Source organism: Rana temporaria, chromosome 2 (assembly GCF_905171775.1).
Source record: "Rana temporaria chromosome 2, aRanTem1.1, whole genome shotgun sequence".
In the NCBI taxonomy this organism is placed as follows: domain Eukaryota; kingdom Metazoa; phylum Chordata; class Amphibia; order Anura; family Ranidae; genus Rana; species Rana temporaria.
This window is the reverse complement of record NC_053490.1, coordinates 10,922,356-10,944,861: the sequence shown is the minus strand read 5'-3', so window position 1 is coordinate 10,944,861 and position 22,506 is coordinate 10,922,356. Positions and strand designations below refer to the sequence as shown.

General features: G+C 49.4%; 1 protein-coding gene across 1 annotated transcript in view; it reads left to right on the top strand.

Moving 5' to 3' along the window:
* XRRA1 (X-ray radiation resistance associated 1) overlaps positions 1-22,232 on the top strand; it is a 117,050-nt gene extending 94,818 nt beyond the window's left edge. Inside the window, exons 16-18 of the mRNA XM_040339832.1 lie at positions 7,947-8,062; positions 10,304-10,409; positions 21,029-22,232. Coding sequence (XP_040195766.1) covers positions 7,947-8,062; positions 10,304-10,409; positions 21,029-21,261 — 455 coding nt within the window. The 3' untranslated portion in view covers positions 21,262-22,232. The remainder of the gene's footprint in view (positions 1-7,946; positions 8,063-10,303; positions 10,410-21,028) is intronic.
* The last annotated feature ends 274 nt before the right edge of the window (positions 22,233-22,506 follow it).

Sequence of the window (22,506 nt, the reverse complement as noted above, 5' to 3'; positions counted from 1 at the left end):
AAATAGAGCTTTCTTTTGGTGGTATTTGATCACCTCTGCGGTTTTTATTTTTTGCGCTATAAACAAAAATAGAGCGACAATTTTGAAAAAAAAGCTATATTTTTTACTTTTTGCTGTAATAAATATCCCCCAAAAACATATATATATTTTTTTTCCTCAGTTTAGGCCGATACGTATTCTTCTACCTATTTTTGGTAAAAAAAATCGCAATCGTTTAGCGATTGGTTTGCGCAAAATTTATAGCGTTTACAAAATAGGGGATAGTTTTATTGCATTTTTATTACTTTTTTTTTTTTACTACTAATGGCGGCGATCAGCGATTTTTTTAGTGACTGCGACATTATGGCGGACACTTCGGACAATTTTGACACATTTTTGGGACCATTGTCATTTTCACAGCAAAAAATGCATTTAAATTGCATTGTTTATTGTGAAAATGACAGTTGCAGTTTGGGAGTTAACCACAAGGAGGCGCTGTAGGGGTTAAGTGTGACCTCATTTGTGTTTCTAACTGTGGGGGGGTGTGGCTGTAGGTGTGATGTCATCGATTGTGTTTCCCTATAAAAGGGATCATTCGATCAATGACGCCGCCACAGTGAAGAACGGGGAAGCTGTGTTTACACATAGCTCTCCCCGTTGTTCAGCTCCGGGGACCGATCGCGGGACTCCAGCGGCGGCCGTGGTCACGGAGCTTTGGACCGGGTCGCGTGCACGCGCGTGACCCCACGGCTGGGCTTAAAGGGCCACGTACGTGTACGTGGATGTGCCCAGCCATGCCATTCTGCCGACGTATATCGGCGTGAAGGGGTCCTTAAGTGGTTAAGGAATGAAGTGATAAACATGTAACAAGGTCCCAGGCCTCTTTTGGCATGATGAGAACCTCCAGGGCCAGAGATAGCTGGCATCCCCCTGTATGTAGTGGGTTGTGAGGCATAGTGGGTGCAAATATGGTGAAAGTCATTGGGCGCCAGACACTTCTTGCATGCAAAAGAACACTTATTTCTCTTAACAAACTTTTCCAGGGGAGGAGGGTTTAGGGCCAGGACACCCTTAGGTATTTGCAAGTTCAATTGGCAGACTCCAAAACTTTGACAGGAGGACAGCCATGCAGGGAAAGGCATGCTCGGTCCCTGGCTTAACACACAAGGCTGCTCTGCAAGCATCACCCCCACAGGCTGGGTCCCTGGCTTGATTCCCACTGAAGTTTCCAGATTCTTCACCGTCCCTGGTTGGTGAGAATACTGCTCGGGTACTTGCTTCAGCTACTCACTGTGGTCCCTGGTAATAAGGCGGATAACCGCTTACTGGCGACAGCTTGCCTTCTACCCCCAACCACGACAGGGTCTCCGGCCAGCAGGACCGGCACTTCTGGTTGGACTGCAAGCCGTGGTCCCAACCCTGCACTGCTTTTTTGCTTCTGGATAGGCCCCTTAGACAGTCTAGCAGCCAGATGTCCACTGGATAGGCCCAATCTCTGGCCTAGCAGCCCGGGCAACACAACACACGTCCACCCAGACAGCCGTTAAGGTAGCACAGAATATCGATCACCTGACTCCACCCAAATATATAGGTTCTCCCAGCAGACCAAGGCTTTTAAGAAAACCCCTGCCCATTGGCTGAGATAACCCATATATCCATAACCTCACCTTGGGTTGCCCTTTCCATATCTAATACCACCGAGTACCCGACCACCTAGTGGTAGAAGACAAAAGTGCAAGAAGGCCAAACTTAGGGAGAAATCAATAGATCTCCAACAATCAACCAGAATAACTACTCCTGGCAAGGAAATTTGTGAAAAGCTCCCTGACTAAACTCCAGGGTGCTACATACAGAATATCCTGTGGGGGGGACAATGGAGTTGAGTGGCTGGAGGGTGTAGTGTGGGGAGTCTGAGATCAAAAGTACGTAGCACAGTAAAGCCTCAACCCCTGAACGGCGTAAGGCTCCTGACAGGGGTGGGGTGCTTTAGTCCAGTGGTCGCCAACCTTTCCGACCTCACGGACCACTAAACTCACAATTTTGAATCCTGCAGACCACTAACATAAATGTTACACGCCTTATACACACTTTGGCTCTGCCAAAGCCAGTCCTTCAAGAGCTTTCCTGAAGAAAGACCCCGATGGAAAGAGAATAAAGACCTGAAAGCCGCAGATCCTCATATTCCTCATATGTGATGGAATCGGACATATGGAAATCTTCTGTTTTAGCAGAAGTCTTTATTGGGTTGTGCACTGCTTAGGCTAGTCTTTCTAAACCTCTTCAACACAGAGAAACCCTTGAAATAACTTTACAATCTCAAGGAACCCCTGTGAATAATTCCTTTTTCTACAACTCATGATACATTAGTGCAGCCCTCAAAATTTCCACTCGCCTACTAGCATTTGGCGAGTGGATTTAAGCTGGGGGCGAGTGATGACAGGGCTGCATGGCCAATCTCCCTCCAATCTGTGCCTACACTTAGAGTCCCAATGAGATTGGCGGCCGAAGAGGAAAGGTGCATGCTCGGGAAAAGTAGTCTGGTGAGCCGCGCACAGGCAGAGCAGTACACAGGTGCTCTCCTTACAATTCTCATTAAGCCATGGGACCTAACAGTATGACCTCTCTGAGCCTGCCCCCCTCCCCCGGGCCCCGACCAATGTAGCTGGAGAGCAGAAAGTAATGAGTGAGGTGGAGGATTGGAAAAATTACCACTCCGGTGCAGCGCTCACTGAAAGTTGCCCTGACATGAGAGCGGCAGCCTTCTAGTTTGTGCCGTTTTCTTCTCCTCGTGCTCTATGTAAGTGTCCAACAGTTTAGCCTGAGCACTGTGAACAGACTGGTCTCAATGTGTGCTGTGCGCTGTCAGTGTGCGCTGTGCTATGGTGTCAATGGCTGTGCAGTTGTGTGGATCTCAGCGCTGGATTGTACTTCCTCCCGCTGTGCTGCAGTTCCTCTCTTCACTGCCAGCCTGAATAAAAGGGGGAAGTGGGGACATGCAAGCGTGGAGCCGCACACACAGGCTCCTGATGATGAGATGAATGGGAGAGAGAGAGAGAGGATGGATGGGAGTTGCAGAGGAGACAGCAAGAGAATGGGGAAGAGACCCAGTTCTAGTGCCCTGTCCCTCTGGTCTGCCCCCAGTGCCCTGTCCCTCTGGTCTGCCCCCAGTGCCCTGTCCCTCTGGTCTGCCCCCAGTGCCCTGTCCCTCTGGTCTGCCCCCCAGTGCCCTGTCCCTCTGGTCTGTCCCTCTGGTCTGCCCACAGTGCCCTGTCCCTCTGGTCTGCCCCCAGTGCCCTGTCCCTCTGATCTGTCCCTCTGGTCTGCCCCCAGTGCCCTGTCCCTCTGGTCTGCCCCCAGTGCCCTGTCCCTCTGGTCTGCCCCCAGTGCCCTGTTCCTCTGGTCTGCCCCCAGTGCCCTGTCCCTCTGGTCTGACCCCAGTGCCCTGTCCCTCTGGTCTGACCCCAGTGCCCTGTCCCTCTGGTCTGACCCCAGTGCCCTGTCCCTCTGGTCTGCCCCCAGTGCCCTGTCCCTCTGGTCTGCCCCCCAGTGCCCTGTCCCTCTGGTCTGCCCCCCAGTGCCCTGTCCCTCTGGTCTGACCCCAGTGCCCTGTCCCATTTTGTTAAAGTTGTTGTTGGTAATATTTAATTTTGTAACTTGATTCTGCATAAAACATTGTCATTCCATGAGATAATCTACGAGGGCGTGTTTACGGGTGCAATTAGGCACAGGGCAGTGTATGAATTAGGTGGGGCAACTGGTGGCGAGTAACTCTTGAGGCCTGGCTAGTGGCTCAGGACTTGACATTTTGAGCCCTGCATTAGTGTGATGGTCAGTGCGAAGAATTCCCCCCTTACAGATCTCTAAAAAGATCAATGGTGTCAGTGGGAACATATCTGAGAGGCAAAAATTTCTCTTGCTCAAGGGACCCCTAGCTACCTCTGGAGGAACTCTGGGGTTCCATGGAACCTTGGTTGGGAAGCTCTGGCTTAGAGTGAGAGGTGTATTGCTTTGGAGCTCTTTCACAAGAGGGGTAAAAACAGGCAGTTGATTTGTTCTTTTACTGCTCACCTAAATCCTAACAAGCAGGGGCGGACTGACAACTCATGGGGCCCCCAGGCAATAGAAGATTATGGGGCCCCCGGGCTTACATATGGCCACCAAGCCAGGAGGCAGTGCAGAGGCGGGGCAGCTAAAATCTCAGGATTTTCACATCAAAAGCATGTCGGTTTCAGACATATCAGGGACAGATGTAAAAAAAACACAGATTTTTACATACTGTCCCTGGTTTTACTGAGCCTGGCAACACTGATGGGGCCCCCTAGTGGCATGGGGCCCTCGGGCATGCCCAAGTGCCTCAATGGTCAGTCCGCCCCTGCTAACAAGGCAGCTGGATGGTGTAATACACGCGCCATGGCCACAATTATTTGCAGCCCCAGCAAATTTAGCTCAGCTTGCAAAGTTGGAAAGGGCAGAACCATCTGTCAAACTTATCCATTAAACGCTTGCCGACCAGCCGCCGCAGTTTTAGGGCGGCTCAGCTGCGCGAGATCACGTAATATTATGTCATCTCGCGAATCAGCCAGCTCCCGGTCCTGTCAGGGGGAGAAATGCCTGATCATCTGATCATACAATGTATGAACAGCGATCAGTCATTTCCTCAAGTCAGTTCCACCCCCCTCCTTCAGTTAGAACACACCCAGGGAACATAATTAACCCCTTCCCCGCCCCCTAGTGTTAACCCGTTCCCTGTCAGTGGCATTTTTATAGTAATCAATGCATTTTTTATTGCACTGATCGCTATAAAAATGCCAATGGTCCCAAAAATGTGTCAAAAGTGTCCGAAGTGTCCGCCATAATGTCGCAGTACTGATAAAAAATCGCTGATCGCCGCCATTACTAGTAAAAAAAAATATATTAATAAAAATGCCATAAAACTATCCCCTATTTTGTAGATGCTATAACTTTTGCGCAAACCAATCAATAAAGGCTTACTGCAATTTTTTTTACAAAAAATATGTAGAAGAATACATATCGGCCTAAACTGAGGAAATTTTTTTTTTAATATATATTTTTGGAGATATTTATTATAGCAAAAAGTAAAAAATATTATTTTTTTTTCAAAATTGTTGCTCTATTTTTGTTTAAAGCGCAAAAAATAAAAACCACAGAGGTCATCAAATTCCACCAAAATAAATCTCTATTTGTGGGTAAAAAAGGACGCCAATTTTGTTTGGGAGCCACGTCGCACGACCGCGCAATTGTCAGTTAAAGCGACGCAGTGCCGAATCGCAAAAAGTGGCCCGGTCATTGACCAGCAATATGGTCCGGGGCTGAAGTGGTTAAGGTCAACATGACTGTGCCTCAATCACGAGTCAAATGTTTGGCCCATGATTTGGCTCATAATGAAAAACACGCATTCATGAGGTGGCAGCCGGACTGGCAGTGGCTTATTTGTTGCCCTCTGAAGAGCCATCTGCGGTGCTCTGTTCTTCAGAGGGTGGTAGAAACTGCCTCCGATATAAAAGAGCCATTAGTCCCTTCTTTCTAAAAGCCTATCAGACCTACAACTAAACCCTAGTACACACTAGTAGATTTGTTCCGTTAAATAGAAAAAGAGGAGAGCAGTCAAAGTGGGGGGACTCCATAGGTGGGGGCATAGCAGTCAAAGCTGGGTGGGTCCATTAGGGTGGCCACTTTAAACCAAACCCGAACACTTTAAATGTTTGCCCCCCTTAGTCTACCCCCCCATTAGATCAGGGTCCTCTTATATAGGCACCCCCACTTAGAGACCCCCCATTAGATTAGAGTCTCCTTATATCAGCACCCCCAAGGCTACATTCTCATTGGAGATTATGGCAAGTGAGAATAGTTGGTAGATGTGGCTGCCAGCCCCGTTCATTATAATAACAGGTCACCGGCGGTCTCTGCTATTCGCTGCTGTCTGCACAGCCAGTGATTACCCGCGATTACCTTCACAGTAAACGGGGCCAGCGGTGGCATCGAGCTGCTAAGAGCCACAGCAGGAATCTCTGACTCCTACAGCTAGCTACTACTGTATTTGCACTGGCCCTAATTGCCGGTGTGAATGTAGTCTTAGAGCCCCCCCCCCCCCCCATTATATTAGAGTCACCTTATATAAGCACCCCTCCTTACATATCCCTATTAGATTAGATTAGAGGCCAACGATTAGATCCGCACTCTTTAGATCAGAGTCCCCTTATATTAGTGACCCCCATTAGATCAGGTACCCCCTTATATCAGTGCCCTTGCCCCCTAAAGACCCCCATTAGGGGGCCCTGTGGGTAGAAATGTTGTATTAGTGAGGTGCAATTAAAGGAGGGAGGTAGAAAGTGGTCTGTCCATGATATCCAGACGCATTGGAATTTTCCTAGCTTAACCTCCTGTTACCCTGTTAGCTTTGCGATTGCTCGTCATTCCTATGGTGGCCATATGCACAGTGATCACTTGTACCTAGATTCATCACCAATCCCTAACAAGTATTTTATCACTGAAAACCCCACTGCAAGGGATAATTATTTTAGTTGCCTGGAGTTGGGCTTTAACCACTTCCATACCAGGCACTTACGCAGCTTCCCGCCCAAGCCAATTTTCAGCTTTCAGCACTGTCGCACTTTGAATGGCAATTGCGCGGTCATGCTACACTGTACCCAAACAAAATTGGCGTCCTTTTTCCCCCACAAATAGAGCTTTCTTTTGGTGGTATTTGATCACCTCTGCGATTTTTTTTTTTTTTTTTGCGCAACAACTAAAAAAAGACTGAAAATTTTGAAAAAAAAAATACGTTTTTATTTTTTTCTGTAAATTTTTTTGTAAATAAGTAAGTTTTGTCTTTCAATTACGGGCACTGATATGGGGGCACGGATGAGATGGCACTGATGGATATAGATGAGGTAGTACTGACGGGCACAGATGAGGTGGCACTGATTGGTGGCGCTGGTATGCGGCACTGATGGGCACTCATAGGTGGCACTGATGGGCACACATAGGCGGCACTGATGGGCACACATAGGCAGCGCTGATGGGCACTCATGGGCGGCACTGATGGGCACTCATGGGCGGCACTGGGCACTCATAGGCGGCACAGATGGGCACTCATGGGCAGCACTTATGGGTGGCACAGATGGGCACTGTGGGGTGGCACTGATGGGCATTGTGGGGTGGCACTGATGGACACTGTGGGGTGGCACTGATGGACACTGTGGGGTGGCACTGATGGACACTGTGGGGCGGCACTGATTTACTTATGTTGCCAGTCAGTGCCCATTTGTGGGCACTGATTGGCATCTTTTTTTTTTTTCCAGACTTTTTTTTTCAGACTTTTTTTCTTTTTCCCATACTTTTTTTTAGTCCCCTTTTTTTTTGCCCTTCCCTGGTGGTCCAGTGTGGCGGGGGTGCGCTGATAAACAATCAGCGCGAACCCCCCCTGTCAGGAGAGCCGCAGATCGGCTCTCCTCTACTCGTGTCTGTCAGACGCGAGTGAGGAAGAGCCATCAACGGCTCTTCCTGTTTACATCGTGATCAGCCGTGATTGGACACGGCTGATCACATGGTAAAGAGTCTCCGTGAGAGACTCTTTACCGAGATCGGTGTTGCGGGGTGTCAGACTGACACCCCGCAACAACGATCGTCGCGATGCGTGCCACAGGGGGCGTGCAGCGGCTCAGAATCCTGAGGACGTCATATGACGTCCAGTCAGGATTCTACAACCACTTTGCCGACGTCAATATGTCATTGGCGGGCGGCAAGTGGTTAAAGATATAATTCTGGTTCTCTGGTAGCTGGTATGGTAATGGGGCCCCTTTCCACCCCCTGGCCCCATAGCCATTGTGTGAGCTGCTATAGCTATTGTTACTCTACTGTGCAGATAATCATCCAATTTGGCTGTGGAGAGTGGTGGGATCTGCTGTAGAATGGGATCCTGACTGAAGCTACACTGTGTATTACAGGTATACAGAACAATGTCCGCGCTTTGGAGTACGCACTGAGGCGCCTGCATGTGCACCACGACTGTAAGCCTATACTGGGCAGCAATCAGAAGCCGTACATCCCTCAGGAAAGCCAGGTAATCTCTGCCAATCCACTGTATGTGTTTAATGAGCCCCAACATGTGACCCACGCTCCATATCCTACTCTGGATGAAGGTGAGGCCAGTCAGCTGAGACCACAGAGGAATAGTGCCCAAAGGGCCTGAAAAAGGCAAGCAGAGGGGCCACAGTTTGGAGACCACTGTTCTAGACCATAATGTTGTCAGTCAGTACCCATTTGTGGGCACTGATTCACATCTATTGTGCATATTTTTTCATATGTGGATGACCAAAGGGTACATACCTGGCCATCCACGTGTTTCCCCCTTCCCCTCCTTCCCTGGTGCTCCAGGCGGCATCCCTGGTGGTCCAGTGTGGGCATCCGCGGGGGAGGGGGGGGGGCTGTGCTGATAAACAATCAGCACAGACCCCCCCCCCTGCCAGGAGAGACGCAGATCAGATCTCCTCTACTCGTGTCTGTCAGACGAAAGTGAGGAAATTCCAATCAACGGCTCTTCCTATTTACATTGTGATTGGACACGGCTGATTACGTGGTAAAGAGCCTCCGACGCACCACCCATCTCCCCCAAGGGCACGTGGCGGCTGTTATGCTGCTGGATGTCTTATGACCTCCAGTCAGGATAAGGCAACCACCGCCCGGCCGTCATTCTGCTATAGGCCAGGCTGTAAGTGGTTAAATAAGGGATTGCAGCTGCAGTACTCCCCTTCTTTCTGGTGCTGTCCTCTGCAGTAATTCTGGTTCACCACAAGATGTCCTCAGTCTTCTGAGCTGACTCAATGTCCTGGTTAGGAACAGTAACGTGGGAATCATTTTGGGCAACAAAATCAGTCCTAACATCTTCATGGCAATAAATCTGAGGCCTCGTACACACGACAGAGTTTCTCGGCAGAATTCAGCGAGAAACTCGGTCAGAGCCGGATTCTGCCGAGAAACCCGGCCGTCTGTACACGTTCGGCCCGATGGAGCCGCCGAAGAACTCGTCGAGAAAATAGAGAACATGTTCTCTATTTTCTCGTTGTTCTATGGGAGAAGGCAGCCCGCCGAGCTCCTCGGCGGCTTCAGGGCTGAACTCGCCGAAGAACTCGACGTGTTTGGCACGTCGAGTTCCTCGGCCGTGTGTACGAGGCCTGAGTGTTATTCGGGGCGGACTGACAGGTCAGGGGCGGACTGACAACTCATCGAGCCCCCGGGCAATAGGAGATTATGGGGCCCCCGGGCAAAAGGGGATTATGGGGCCCTCGGGCAATAGAAGATTATGGGGCCCCCTGGGCAAAAGGGGACTATGGGGCCCCCTGGGCAAAAGGGGACTATGGGGCCCCCTGGCAATAGGAGATTATGGAGCCCCCTGGGCAAAAGGGGATTATGGGGGCCCCTGGGCAAAAGGAGATTATGGGGGCCCCTGGGCAAAAGGGGATTATGGGGCCCCCAGGCAATAGATTATGGGGTCACACAGTATACACACACACACACACAGTATACACACACAGTGTATACACACAGTATATACACACACACATAGTATACACACACACAGTATACACATACACAGTATACACACATTATACACACACAGTATACACACACACAATATACACACACACAGTATACACATACACAGTATACACACACAGTATACACACACACACACACAGTATACACACACACACACACACAGTATACACACACACTATACACACATACACACAGTATACACACAGACACAAACAGTATACACACACACAGTATACACACACAGTATACACACAGCCACACACAGTATATACACACACAGTATACACACACACACACACAGTATACACACAGTATACACACACACAGTATACACACAGACACACACAGTATACACACAGACACACACACAGTATACACAGACACATACAGTATACACACAGACACACACAGTATACACAGACACACACAGTATACACAGACACACACTGAGAAGGTACTGGAGAGGCGGTGCAGTTATAATCTTGGGATTTTTAGACCAGAAGGATGTCGGTAAGGGACATTTCAGAGACAGATGGAAAAACACACACATTTTTACATTCTGTCCCTGGTTTTACTGAGGCTGGCAACCCCTAGTGGCATGGGGCCCTCAGGCAGTGCCCGGGTGCCCGAATGGTCAGTCCGCCCCTGTTCGGGGTAACCATTTTCACAGGTGCACACAATTGTGTTTTGAACCTATGTTCTAAAACCTCACAAAATGTTGTCTCTGTTCTTTTCTTCTTACCAGCGTGAGAAAGATCTTCATCCAGTATCCTGGAAGAGTAAGAAAGAGGTCTTTGCAGATGTCCTAACGAGTATGAGAGAACGGCGCCATCTGGTGGAGGTTCCTCTGGGTAGGTAGTCATCTACACGGGCATATCTTCTGGTGATATCAGTCCAATCTTCCAATTGTCACTAATACAGGTTTTTTTTTTTATAAAGAGTCAGTTGTTACAAAAACGAATATTTTAGTGTTTTATAGATGTTAGAAAGTTGTATGTGTAATATACAATATATATATATGTGTGTGTGTGTGTGATAGAGTATAAAACGTTATTCTATTTACTTTTTTAGTTTTAGATAATTTACAGAACAGTTAGAACCCCCGTTGTTGTTTTTTCCCTGCCGTTTGTGTCCCATTATTGACAAAACAGGAAATCCCTCCGAAGTGACTGGAATCCCCTCCCCCTCCCCGGAGATGTCCACATTGGGGGTTTTCTGGTTTGTTGACAACTCAGAAATGTGGAATTTTCCCATCACATCCTCTCTGGGTGATCATTAGGACACATAGAGGGGCCGCTTATAAAATCCTGACAGGGAGTCTTTCCTCACACCGTCCATAACTAGAATAGAACACAAAGGTTAGAAGTGATCTATTGGTTTCTTCTATTTCTCGGGGCTCTTCTAGTAAGATCTCTGGTGTGATCTCTTAGGCTGTTGTCCTGCTGTGCCCATTATTAAGGGGGTTCCCACCATCCCTGTGCTGAGTTTTTTGGGTCTGTGCATATGCTGTGCCCATTATGAGGGACTTTCGCCATCCCTGTGCTAGATTCCGGGATCTGTACACCTGCTGTGCCAATTTTGAGGGACTCCCGCCATCCTTGTGCCGAGTTTCCTGGTCTGTACACCTGCTGTGCCCATGATGAGGGGTTCTCACCATCCCTGTGCTGAGTTCCGGGTTCTGTACATATGCTGTGCCCATTATGAGGGACTTTCGCCATCCCTGTGCTGGATTCCTGGTTCTGCACACCCGCTGTGCCCATTATGAGAGGTTCTCACCATCCCTGTGCTGAGTTCCTGGGTCTGTACACCTGCTGTGCCCATTACGAGGGGTTCCCACCATCCATGTGCTGAGTTCCTGGGTCGGTACACCTTCTGTGCCCATTACAAGGGGTTCCCACCATCCCTGTGCTGAGTTCCTGGGCCGGTACACCTGCTGTGCCCATTACGAGGGGTTGCCATCATCCCTGTCCTGGATTCCTGGTTCTGCACACCTGCTGTGCCCATGATGAGGGGTTGCCATCATCCCCGTGCTGAGTTCCAGGTTCTGTACACCCGCTGTGCCCATTATGAGGGGTTCCCACCATCCCTGTAATGAGTTCCCGGGTCTGTACACCTGCTGTGCCCATTATGAGGGGTTCTCACCATCCCTGTAATGAGTTCCTGGGTCTGTAAACCCGCTGTGCCCATTATGAGGGACTTTCGCCATCCCTGTGCTGGATTCCTGGTTCTGCACATCTGCTGTGCCCATTATAAGGGGTTCCCACCATCCCTGTGCTGAGTTCCCGGGTCTGTACACCCGCTGTGCCCATTATGAGGGGTTCCCACCATCCCTGTAATGAGTTCCCGGGTCTGTACACCTGCTGTGCCCATTATGAGGGGTTCTCACCATCCCTGTAATGAGTTCCTGGGTCTGTAAACCTGCTGTGCCCATTATGAGGGGTTCCCACCATCCCTGTGCTGAGCTTCTGGGTCTGTACACCCGATGTGCCCATTATGAGGGGTTCCCTCCATCCCTGTGCTGAGTTCCCGGGTCTGTACCCTGCTGTGCCCATTATGAGGGGTTCCCACCATCCCTGTGCTGAGTTCCCGGGTCTGTACACCTGCTGTGCCCATTATGAGGGGTTCCCACCATCCCTGTACTGAGTTCCTGGGTCGGTACACCTTCTGTGCCCATTACAAGGGGTTCCCACCATCCCTGTGCTGAGTTCCCGGGTCGGTACACCTGCTGTGCCCATTACGAGGGGTTGCCATCATCCCTGTCCTGGATTCCTGGTTCTGCACACCTGCTGTGCCCATGATGAGGGGTTGCCATCATCCCCGTGCTGAGTTCTGGGTTCTGTACACCCGCTGTGCCCATTATGAGGGACTTTCGCCATCCCTGTGCTGAGTTCCTGGTTCTGCACATCTGCTGTGCCCATTATGAGGAGTTCCCACCATCCCTGTGCTGAGTTCCCGGGTCTGTACACCTGCTGTGCCCATTATGAGGGGTTCCCACCATCCCTGTGCTGAGTTCCCGGGTCTGTACACCTGCTGTGCCCATTATGAGGGGTTCTCACCATCCCTGTAATGAGTTCCTAGGTCTTTACACCAGCTGTGCCCATTATGTGGGGTTCCCACCATCCCTGTGCTGAGTTCCCGGGTCTGTACACCTGCTGTGCCCATTATGAGGGGTTAATTTTGTTTATTGAAAAATCTTACAAACAACAACGTATATACAATAAAACAAAACAATTGAATATGACTATACAAAACAGAAACAAACACAAGAACATAATAAACGGTGCAAACCAAATTGCGCACAACATAATCCCTACGGGAGAGCCAGACTAAAGAGCATCACCATGCATGTCACCTTTTATATAAAGTGAGTGGGAACCGCCATTAAGGTGGCTGAGGCTGTTTCCCAGCCTGGCTCCTCCCTCTCCCTGGAGAACCAGCGCGCTTCGTTGCACCCTGGCACTCTTCATCCATAGAGGATGCAGAACTGAACGAGTCCCATTCATAGTCATCCTCAGACAGTACCGTAAATTTATTCGCCAAAGGCAAAACCTCAGGACTTAAGGTAACTGTACCTCCTTTTTTCCCCTTCTTTTTGCCTCTCCTCCTTTTATCCTCCAACCACTCCATATCATCCTTGGACAACCCGGAGTCAGCAGCCTCCCCACACCCTTCACCCCCCTCCCCCCCATACTCCCATCCCTTATCTACCCCCAGGCCAGCCTCTTCACCATCCTCCCCACTCCTCTGCACCCCACGATCCTTAACAGGAACCCTGCAGCATCGAGGGAGGGGGACTGGCACCGCACCTGATGCACCAGCACCTCTTGCTGCCTCTGCAATTTTAGAAGACACAGAAGGATTGGACACATTCTCTGCAACTGACACCTTACCTACAGACTGGGAAGACACTGACACATTGGGAATTGGCACAGACTGGGGCACCACGGACACATTGGGAATTGGCACAGTCTGGGGCACCACGGACACATTGGGAATTGGCACAGACTCAGATGGACTCACAGGCCCTCCAGCTGTTGAGCTCCGAGCATCCTCCATGTCCAGGCGGAAGAAACCCCTCATGAGCTCAGGCTTATTGTGCATTGCCTCAGGACACTGGCTATAAGGATGTCCCACCGCATTGCACAGATTGCACCTTATGAGGTTACAATCCTTAGCCAGATGTCCTATACCCTGGCACAGAGAGCACTTCATCACTGGACAGGAGGATGCAAGGTGACTCTTGTCTCCACATTTATTGCAGAGCTTTGGCTGGCCTGGATAGAAGATGGTCAGCCTGTCCCTCCCCAGGAAAGCTGAGGATGGCAGATGCTGGACGACATTATCAATGACTTTTAGTTTCAACTGAGCAGACCATCCCCCCGTCCATATTCCCCGGTCATCCAGAATCTTCTTTAGGGGGCCCAGGACGTCTCCATACCTCCTCAGCCATATACATAGATCCCCCGGTGGTATGGACTCATTACGGACCAGAATCGTGACCACTTTAATGAGGGGCTGGCGGGAGACAAGTTTGGGCATGAGCCCCTTCCAGTCCGGCAGGCCCCTACACACGTGCTCATATTTCTCCCAAAAAATGTCCAAAGACTCCGGGCGGAGAAAGGACAAATCATACTCATAGGAACCTGCCGGACTGATCAGGGCGAAGATATCTGCGGGCGTGAACCCCATCTGCAGAATCTTATCCACCACCGCCCTCCTGTGTGGGGGGATTCCACCGCCTTCCCACCTCAGCTGCACAACATTCCTCCTTTTAAACATGGAGGAAGACAACCCATTCCCATGCTCCTTCCCTGCTTGTTCCCCCTTCCCAGATCCAGCAGCAGCAACACCAGCATAGGATTTCCTTCCACCCCAGTACTTGCAGTCCTGTCCTTAGACACAGTCACACCTGCCGGCAAAGCGTCTGATTCAGCTGGGATTGTATTAGCAGAGGCAGGACCCACCCCCTCCCCCCGCTCTGTACACACAGCTCCAGTCCTGTCCAATGCAGACTTCTGCAGAGTTGTGGCACTACTGCACCCAGCATCTCCTCCATCATTCGCAGGTACAGCCGCTGTGCCTGGTCCAGGCAAAGTCACTGTATTGTCCATGGACCTCTCCGCAGACTGGCAGTTTTTATCAGGTGTATGCTGTACATTGTCTATGGGCTGACTGCCTGCAGCACTACAACCCTCAGCAAGCTTATTGTCATTAATAAAGTTCCCACCACCATCCTGCACACACACTGTACCTGCTTGCTGGGTTGTCACCTGTGCGATTTTATGGCTGGGATCAGAGCTTCCCTCAGCTGCTGCAGACTCCATGGTGGATCTTGCTCTCTCCACAGGATTGGAAACGGCGTCCATCTTGACATCACCATCCGGGGAAGCCGCATCTGGAGGGGATTCCAACTTGGTTATGAAATCCAGCATGGCAGGACCTTCACCCTCCTGAGACATTCCACATTGCTGGGGTGTGAAGGGGGCAGAGGGCTCAGCGCATGTCAGAGGTGCCTGCACCTGCATCTCCTCGCTGGCTTCCCCATCCTCCATGCATGAAGCGGCTCCTCTTCTCATGCGATTAAATCGCTCCTCATTCTTATATATTTTTTTAAATATTCCGCTCTTCTCCTTCAGAGAATACAGCAAATCCTTCTGTTTCCTCACAGCTTGTTCCAGGTCCTTCAGCTCAGGCCTCAGAGCTGGTCTTTTCTTACTGTATACTTTAGCACAGATCTGTTTTTTCTTTCTGAACTCGGCCATCAAAACCATCAATTTCTCCTCCTCCTTCTCAATCCGCTTCAACTTACTGACAGTCCTCTGTCTGAAGGCTGACAGGGACTCATCTTTCCTTTGGGTAGGCCCAGAATCTTCCACAGGCCTATCCAGGGGGGCCCCGCCCGGCTCTTCCCCAGGATCCAGCATCCCTCCTGGGGCAGAGAAGCCACTCTAGCCCCTGGTCTCTGGAGCACAGGAGCAAAGGAACTAGCAACCACACCCTTCACTGACAAGGAGTGGAATGGCAGTTTCCCACCATCCCTGTAATGAGTTCCTGGGTCTGTACACCTGCTGTGCCCATTATGAGGGGTTCCCACCATCCCTGTACTGAGTTCCTGGGTCGGTACACCTTCTGTGCCCATTACAAGGGGTTCCCACCATCCCTGTGCTGAGTTCCCGGGTCGGTACACCTGCTGTGCCCATTACGAGGGGTTGCCATCATCCCTGTCCTGGATTCCTGGTTCTGCACACCTGCTGTGCCCATGATGAGGGGTTGGCATCATCCCCGTGCTGAGTTCCGGGTTCTGTACACCCGCTGTGCCCATTATGAGGGACTTTCGCCATCCCTGTGCTGAGTTCCTGGTTCTGCACATCTGCTGTGCCCATTATGAGGAGTTCCCACCATCCCTGTGCTGAGTTCCCGGGTCTGTACACCTGCTGTGCCCATTATGAGGGGTTCCCACCATCCCTGTAATGAGTTCCTGGGTCTGTACACCTGCTGTGCCCATTATGAGGGGTTCCCACCGTCCCTGTGCTGAGCTTCTGGGTCTGTGCACCTGCTGTGCCCATTATCAGGGGATTTCATCATGGCAATAAGTTCTCCCGAATAGTGTGCCCATCAGCGCAGCCTCACTTGTGCCCAACAATGCAGCCTCACTTGTGCCCAACAATGCAGCCTCACCTGTGTCCATTGATGCAGCCTTTACCTGTGCTCATCAATGCAGCCTCACCTGTGCCCATCAAGGCAGCCTTACCTGTGCCCAACATGATGGGTTGCTCATCCACCTTACTCCACCACACCTCTGCCAATCCCTCCACTGACTTCCATTCACCCAATAAATATTGGGGTAGATTCAGGTAGCAATTGCGTCTGCGTAACCATAGTTACGCAGCGCAATTGCTTAGTTGCGCCGGCGTATCGAGTGCTCCTGATTCAGAGAGCTCGATACGCCGACTGCAGCCTAAGATATGACTGGCATAAGGCTCCGTAAGAAAAGCGCAAAGCTACCTGAATCTACCCCAATTTTTTAAAATACTAACAACAACCTACAAAACCATCCGCAACTCTGCCTCCAGCAACCTCACCATCTACAAATATCACCCAGACCGTCCCCTCGACTTATCCCAAGATCTTCTGCTCTCTAGCTCCCTCATCAACTCATCCCATGCTCGTCTCCAGAGCTTCTCCCATCCTCTGGAACTCTTTATCTCTTACTCTGTAACCTTTAGGTGATCCCTGAAAGCTCATCTCTTCAGGAAAGCCTATCCTTCCTCCACCTAAAAAAAACAAACTTCTTCTTTCTGTATTAACTCATTCCCTACCGTGTTTCCCCGAAAATTTAGCCCAGGTCTTATATTAATTTTGGCAACAAAAGACACAATAGGTCTTATTTTCGGGGTAGGTCTTACCATGTAATGTGATGTCTTCTCTCCCTCCCTGCCTGTCAGGAATCTCCAGTGTGAATTGAGTTAAAATGCTTGTAAAATCCTATAATCCCCTCTATTACAGTATTATATCATGTACAATGTGTGCGTTTCTGTAATATAATTGTGCCAAATACATTTGTTATAGAGCCGATCTGTGCTTCTGTCACCCGCCGGAACTTTCTTCCCCGCAATTATATTACAGAAACACACACATTGTACATTATATAATACTGTAATAGAGTGAATTATAGGATTTTACAAGAATTTTAAACTAGGGCTTATTTTCTGGGTAGGGCTTATATTGCAACCCTCCTGGAAAATAACGCTAGGTCTTATTTTCGGGGGAAACACTGTAGTTATCGTATATACTCGAGTATAAGCCGAGTTTTTCAGCACATTTTTTTGTGCTGAAAATGCCCCCCTCGGCTTATACTCGAGTCAACTTTTTGCGCCTGATCTCCCGGACTTTGGGGACCCGGTACCGGCCGGCCGTAGGTCCCCTGGACTTCGTACACATATGGGCCCACTCTTCCTCTACAAGTGTGCAAAGTTTGTTGTCTGGAAGACCTACGGCCGGGGAGCACCAATTTTTTTAAAGTCGGGCACCCCTTCCATAGACTCCCATTTTAAATGGTAATTTCTCTGGTAACTTTGGGGACCCAGGTACCAGCCGGTCGTAGGTCCCCTGGACCCGAAACTTGGCACACATGTAGCACCAATTCTTCTCTACAAGTGAGCAAAGTTTGCTGCCTGGGGGACCTACGACCGGGGAGCACCGATTTTTCAAAGCCGCGCACCCCTTCTATATACTCCTATGTTAAACGTAAGTCTAGTCATGGGCACAGTGAGGCATGGGCACAGTGAGGCATGCACATGGGCACAGTGAGGCATGCACATGGGCACAGTGAGGCATGGGCACAGTGAGGCATGGACACAGTGAGGCATGGGCACAGTGAGGCATGGGCACAGTGAGGCATGGGCACAGTGAGGCATGCACATGGGCACAGTGAGGCATGCACATGGGCACAGTGAGGCATGGGCACAGTGAGGCATGGACACAGTGAGGCATGGGCACAGTGAGGCATGGGCACAGTGAGGCATGGACACAGTGAGGCATGGGCACAGTGAGGCATGGGCACAGTGAGGCATGGACACAGTGAGGCATGCACATGGACACCCTAGGCTTATAGACAGAAACTTCCCCCCAGGAGACTGTTCACATTCTCCTCTGCTATAGGCCACCTGGGCCAAAATCGCAGTTTTTGCCATCATTAACGGAGTTTATATCCACTTATACCCTTAACAGCAAACATCTTTTGCTGCTCGGGGACTTCAATCTGTGGGCCAACTCCGCACAGGATCCCATTGCGGACGCCTGCATTGATCACCTGGAAGGATTAGGACTACAGCAACTTATATGCGGGCCAACACATGCTTCAGGTCACACACTCGACCTAATTTTCAGACAAAATCTGAAAATAAGCATTTTAGAAAATTAACCATTGCCATGGACAGACCACCATGCAATTAATTTCATAATCTCCAAAATTCCCCCAGTGATAAAAGCACCCAAGCCGGTGACAATACACTGGGCTAGGTCTCAGAAGAAGCTCCATTCGGAACTCTTTAAATCTACCTTGGGAAACAGAATCAAAACAATCCATCCACATCAAACAGCCGCAGATACACTGGATGCCATAAACGCAGCCCTGCTACAGTCAGCCGATTTAGTAGCACCGAAACGCAAAGCCTGCATCCGAAAAAAAAAGTCCGGCTGGTTCAACAACCAGCTGTCGCTTCTGAAGCAAGAGCGCAGAAGGGCGGAAGCCGCCTGGAAAAGAAGCCCTGCAGAGGATAACCTCATCATCTACAAGGCAATAACAACACGATATCATAAAGAAATCTTCAAAGCCAAGAAACATCATTTTTCTATGGCGATTAACAGCGCCCTAAACCGCCCCCGCGAACTCTTCAAGATGGTCACCCAGACCATTAATTCCAGGATGTCTTGAAGTCCCCAACTCAGACACCCAAGAGTTCTGTAATGAACTATCGGATTTCTTCATCAACAAAATTGAAAGAATCCGGGAAAGCATCTTGCAAAACAATACCCCCCTCAACCCCACCATCAATCAACCACAAAACACCCACAGAAACGCTCTACAATCAACAAAGTTCACTCTGGAACCGATCTCCATCGATACCACAAAAAATATCATTGGTGCTTTGCGGAACAGCACATCGCCCAATGATATCATCCCCACCAAACTGCTGAAGGAATGTGCCGACATCCTGGCACCACCCATCACACAGCTTATAAACCAGTCATTTAAGGAAGGCACAGTGCCATCCCTGTTGAAAGAGGGCACAATCCAGCCCATCTTGAAAAAACCTAACCTGGATCCCAAGGACCCAACTCACCGCCGTCCCATAACAGGCCTAAATGTTCTCTCCAAGATAATGGAGAAAGTAGTGGTACAACAGCTGCAACAGCATCTAGATACCCACAATCTACTCGATCGATTACAATCAGGCTTCCGTCCCGGACACTGGACAGAAACGGCCTTACTCAAAATATGGGACGATGCCCTCGAGGCCGCAGACGAAGGAGAATCTTGTCTCCTGGTTCTGCTGGACCTAAGCGCAGCCTTTGACACGGTAGACCACAAACTGTTACTGATGCGACTAGCCAAGGTAGCAGAAGTCGCAGAAGGTGATTTACCATGGTTTTCTTCCTTTCTTGAAAACCGATCACAAACAGTTAAATTGGGTTGTTTCACGTCGGAAAAGCGCACAGTGTCATGTGGAGTCCCCCAAGGATCCCCCCTATCACCGGTGCTTTTCAACATCTATCTTCGCCCTCTCTTTGATATTATCAGTAGCCAAGAACTACTCTATCACTCTTATGCAGACGATACGCAATTGTATTTTCGCATCTGCAACAAAAAGGATCATCATCTCAGTTTAGAGAAATGTCTCTCTTCGATAGAAAACTGGATGACTAAGAGTTATCTTAAATTCAACAGTTCAAAAACAGAACTCCTTATGTTTCACGCCAGCCGAAAGAGTCAACTGGCAACAACCTGGACACCCCCGCCCATTCTGGGCCAAATCATCACCCCTAGCTCCAAAGTCAAAAGTCTCGGGGTCATCTTCGACACCTTCATGACAATGGACGCACAAATAGGGTCAGTAGTCAGCGGATCCCACCATCTGTTACGCCTACTACGCAGACTTATTCCATTTATCCCCAAAGAAGACGTAGCAGTCGTGGTGGGAACAATCGTGAATTCCAGACTGGACTATGCAAATGCCCTTTACCTCGGACTCCCAAAGTACCAAATCTCCCGTCTGCAAGTCGTACAGAATACGGCCGCCAGACTGGTGACTGGGGAAAAAAAATGGGAATCAATCTCACCTTCGTTGAGAACCCTTCACTGGCTGCCAGTAAAAGACAGAATTGCATTTAAAGCACTCTGCCTGACACATAAGTGCATCCATGGGAAGGCTCCGCAATATCTTTGCGACAAGATAGAACCTCACAATTCTAATCGCGTTCTGCGATCCACTGACCAAAATCTGGTCAAGGTGCCAAAAACCAAATACAAGTCCAAAGGAGAAAGAAGGTTTGCTTTTCAAGGTCCGAGACTATGGAACGCTTTACCAACCAGCGTTCGGTTGGAGGAAAACCACCTGACTTTCAGAAGACGGATCAAAACTCTGCTCTTTTGATGTCATGAGACACGAACAACTAGCGCCCAGAAGCGATTCAGTTCGCATGCGCCGCGCTTTATAAGTTTTTCATTCATTCATATTCAAGTCAATAAGCTTTCCCATTTTTTTGTGGTAAAATTAGGTGCCTCGGCTTATATTCGGGTCGGCTTATACTCGAGTATATACGGTAATAACTTTGTATCACTTCCCCTTCCCCTTCGGACTGTAAGCTCTCATGTCCAGGGTCCTCCTCGCCATGTTGTATTGAATTGTATTGTAACTGTACCATCTTCCTGTAAGTCCTGTATAATAATAATATTGTTCCTTCCCAGAATCTGCCTTGGAGAAGAATAAAAGCAGCCGAGAACACAAAGAGGCGAGGCGTTTGATGAAAGATCTTCATCAGAGATACGACTTCTTCCAATCTGAAGCCGTGAAATTTGCCGCTGAGCTGGAAGGCGAACTTAGAGACACGGCCAAGGAACTGCTAGAGGCTCAGGGAAAACTAGGACACTGGAACATCCAACATGGACTGAGACATAAACCAAAGAGCCCCCCCAAGTGACCACTCAGCGTGTGTACACCATGGAGGTAGCCATACTGGGTGACCCTCTAGGCAGCCATTCCATTGGCTAGGAATTGATGGTCTCATTATGGTAGGAGACCAATTCATGGGCTGGATAGTGTCTTTATCACCATAACACTTCCAAGCTGTTTGGAGAGACGCGCACAGCACACCCAAGAACAAAAATTGTACTATATTGCAGATTACCAGTCTTTAGATGTTGTGGTTGCCCTTTTTTTGGGGCTTTTCTTCCCTTTATTTTTACCCAGTAATCCTGCCATTAACACACTACCTGTGCCAGGGTGAGGTGACAACGCTCACTCGCTGTACCGTATCTGTGGAGGAGCAGGGTTGTCACCCTAGGAGAAGTTCTGTAATTCATTGAAGTAGCCCCGTGCAGGTCTGATAAGACATGTTGTTGGCTTACTACAGGACATTAGGCACTTACTAGGCAGGATCAGCAGATATATTATGCACCTGTTCAACAGATATAAAATCTATTTTAAAATGTAATAGACCAAAAGGGAGCAAATAGGAGAAGTCTATTGTTAGGATTTACATACAGCGATCAACCAAAACATTAAGACCACCCACCATAACCCATCGAAACATGGCCTCCACTAGACCTCTGAAGGTATGATGTGGCATCTGGCACCAAGCTGCCAGTAGCAGATCCTTTAAGTTGTGACGTGTGTCCTCCAAGGATCAGCATTGTTCTTCCAGTACACCCCACAGATGCTTGATTATATTGAGATCTGTGGGAAACATTAAGACCACCCACCATAACCCATCGAAACATGGCCTCCACTAGACCTCTGAAGGTATGATGTGGCATCTGGCACCAAGCTGCCAGTAGCTGATCCTTTAAGTTGTGACGTGTGTCCTCCAAGAATCGGAAATGTTCTTCCAGTACACCCCATAGATGCTTGATTATATTGAGATCTGGAAACATTAAGACCACCCACCATAACCCATCGGAACATGGCCTCCACTAGACCTCTGAATGTATGATGTGGCATCTGGCACCAAGCTGCCAGTAGCAGATCCTTTAAGTTGTGATGTGTGTCCTCCAAGAATCGGAAATGTTCTTCCAGTACACCCCATAGATGCTTGATTATATTGAGATCTGGAAACATTAAGACCACCCACCATAACCCATCGAAACATGGCCTCCACTAGACCTCTGAATGTATGATGTGGCATCTGGCACCAAGCTGCCAGTAGCAGATCCTTTAAGTTGTGACG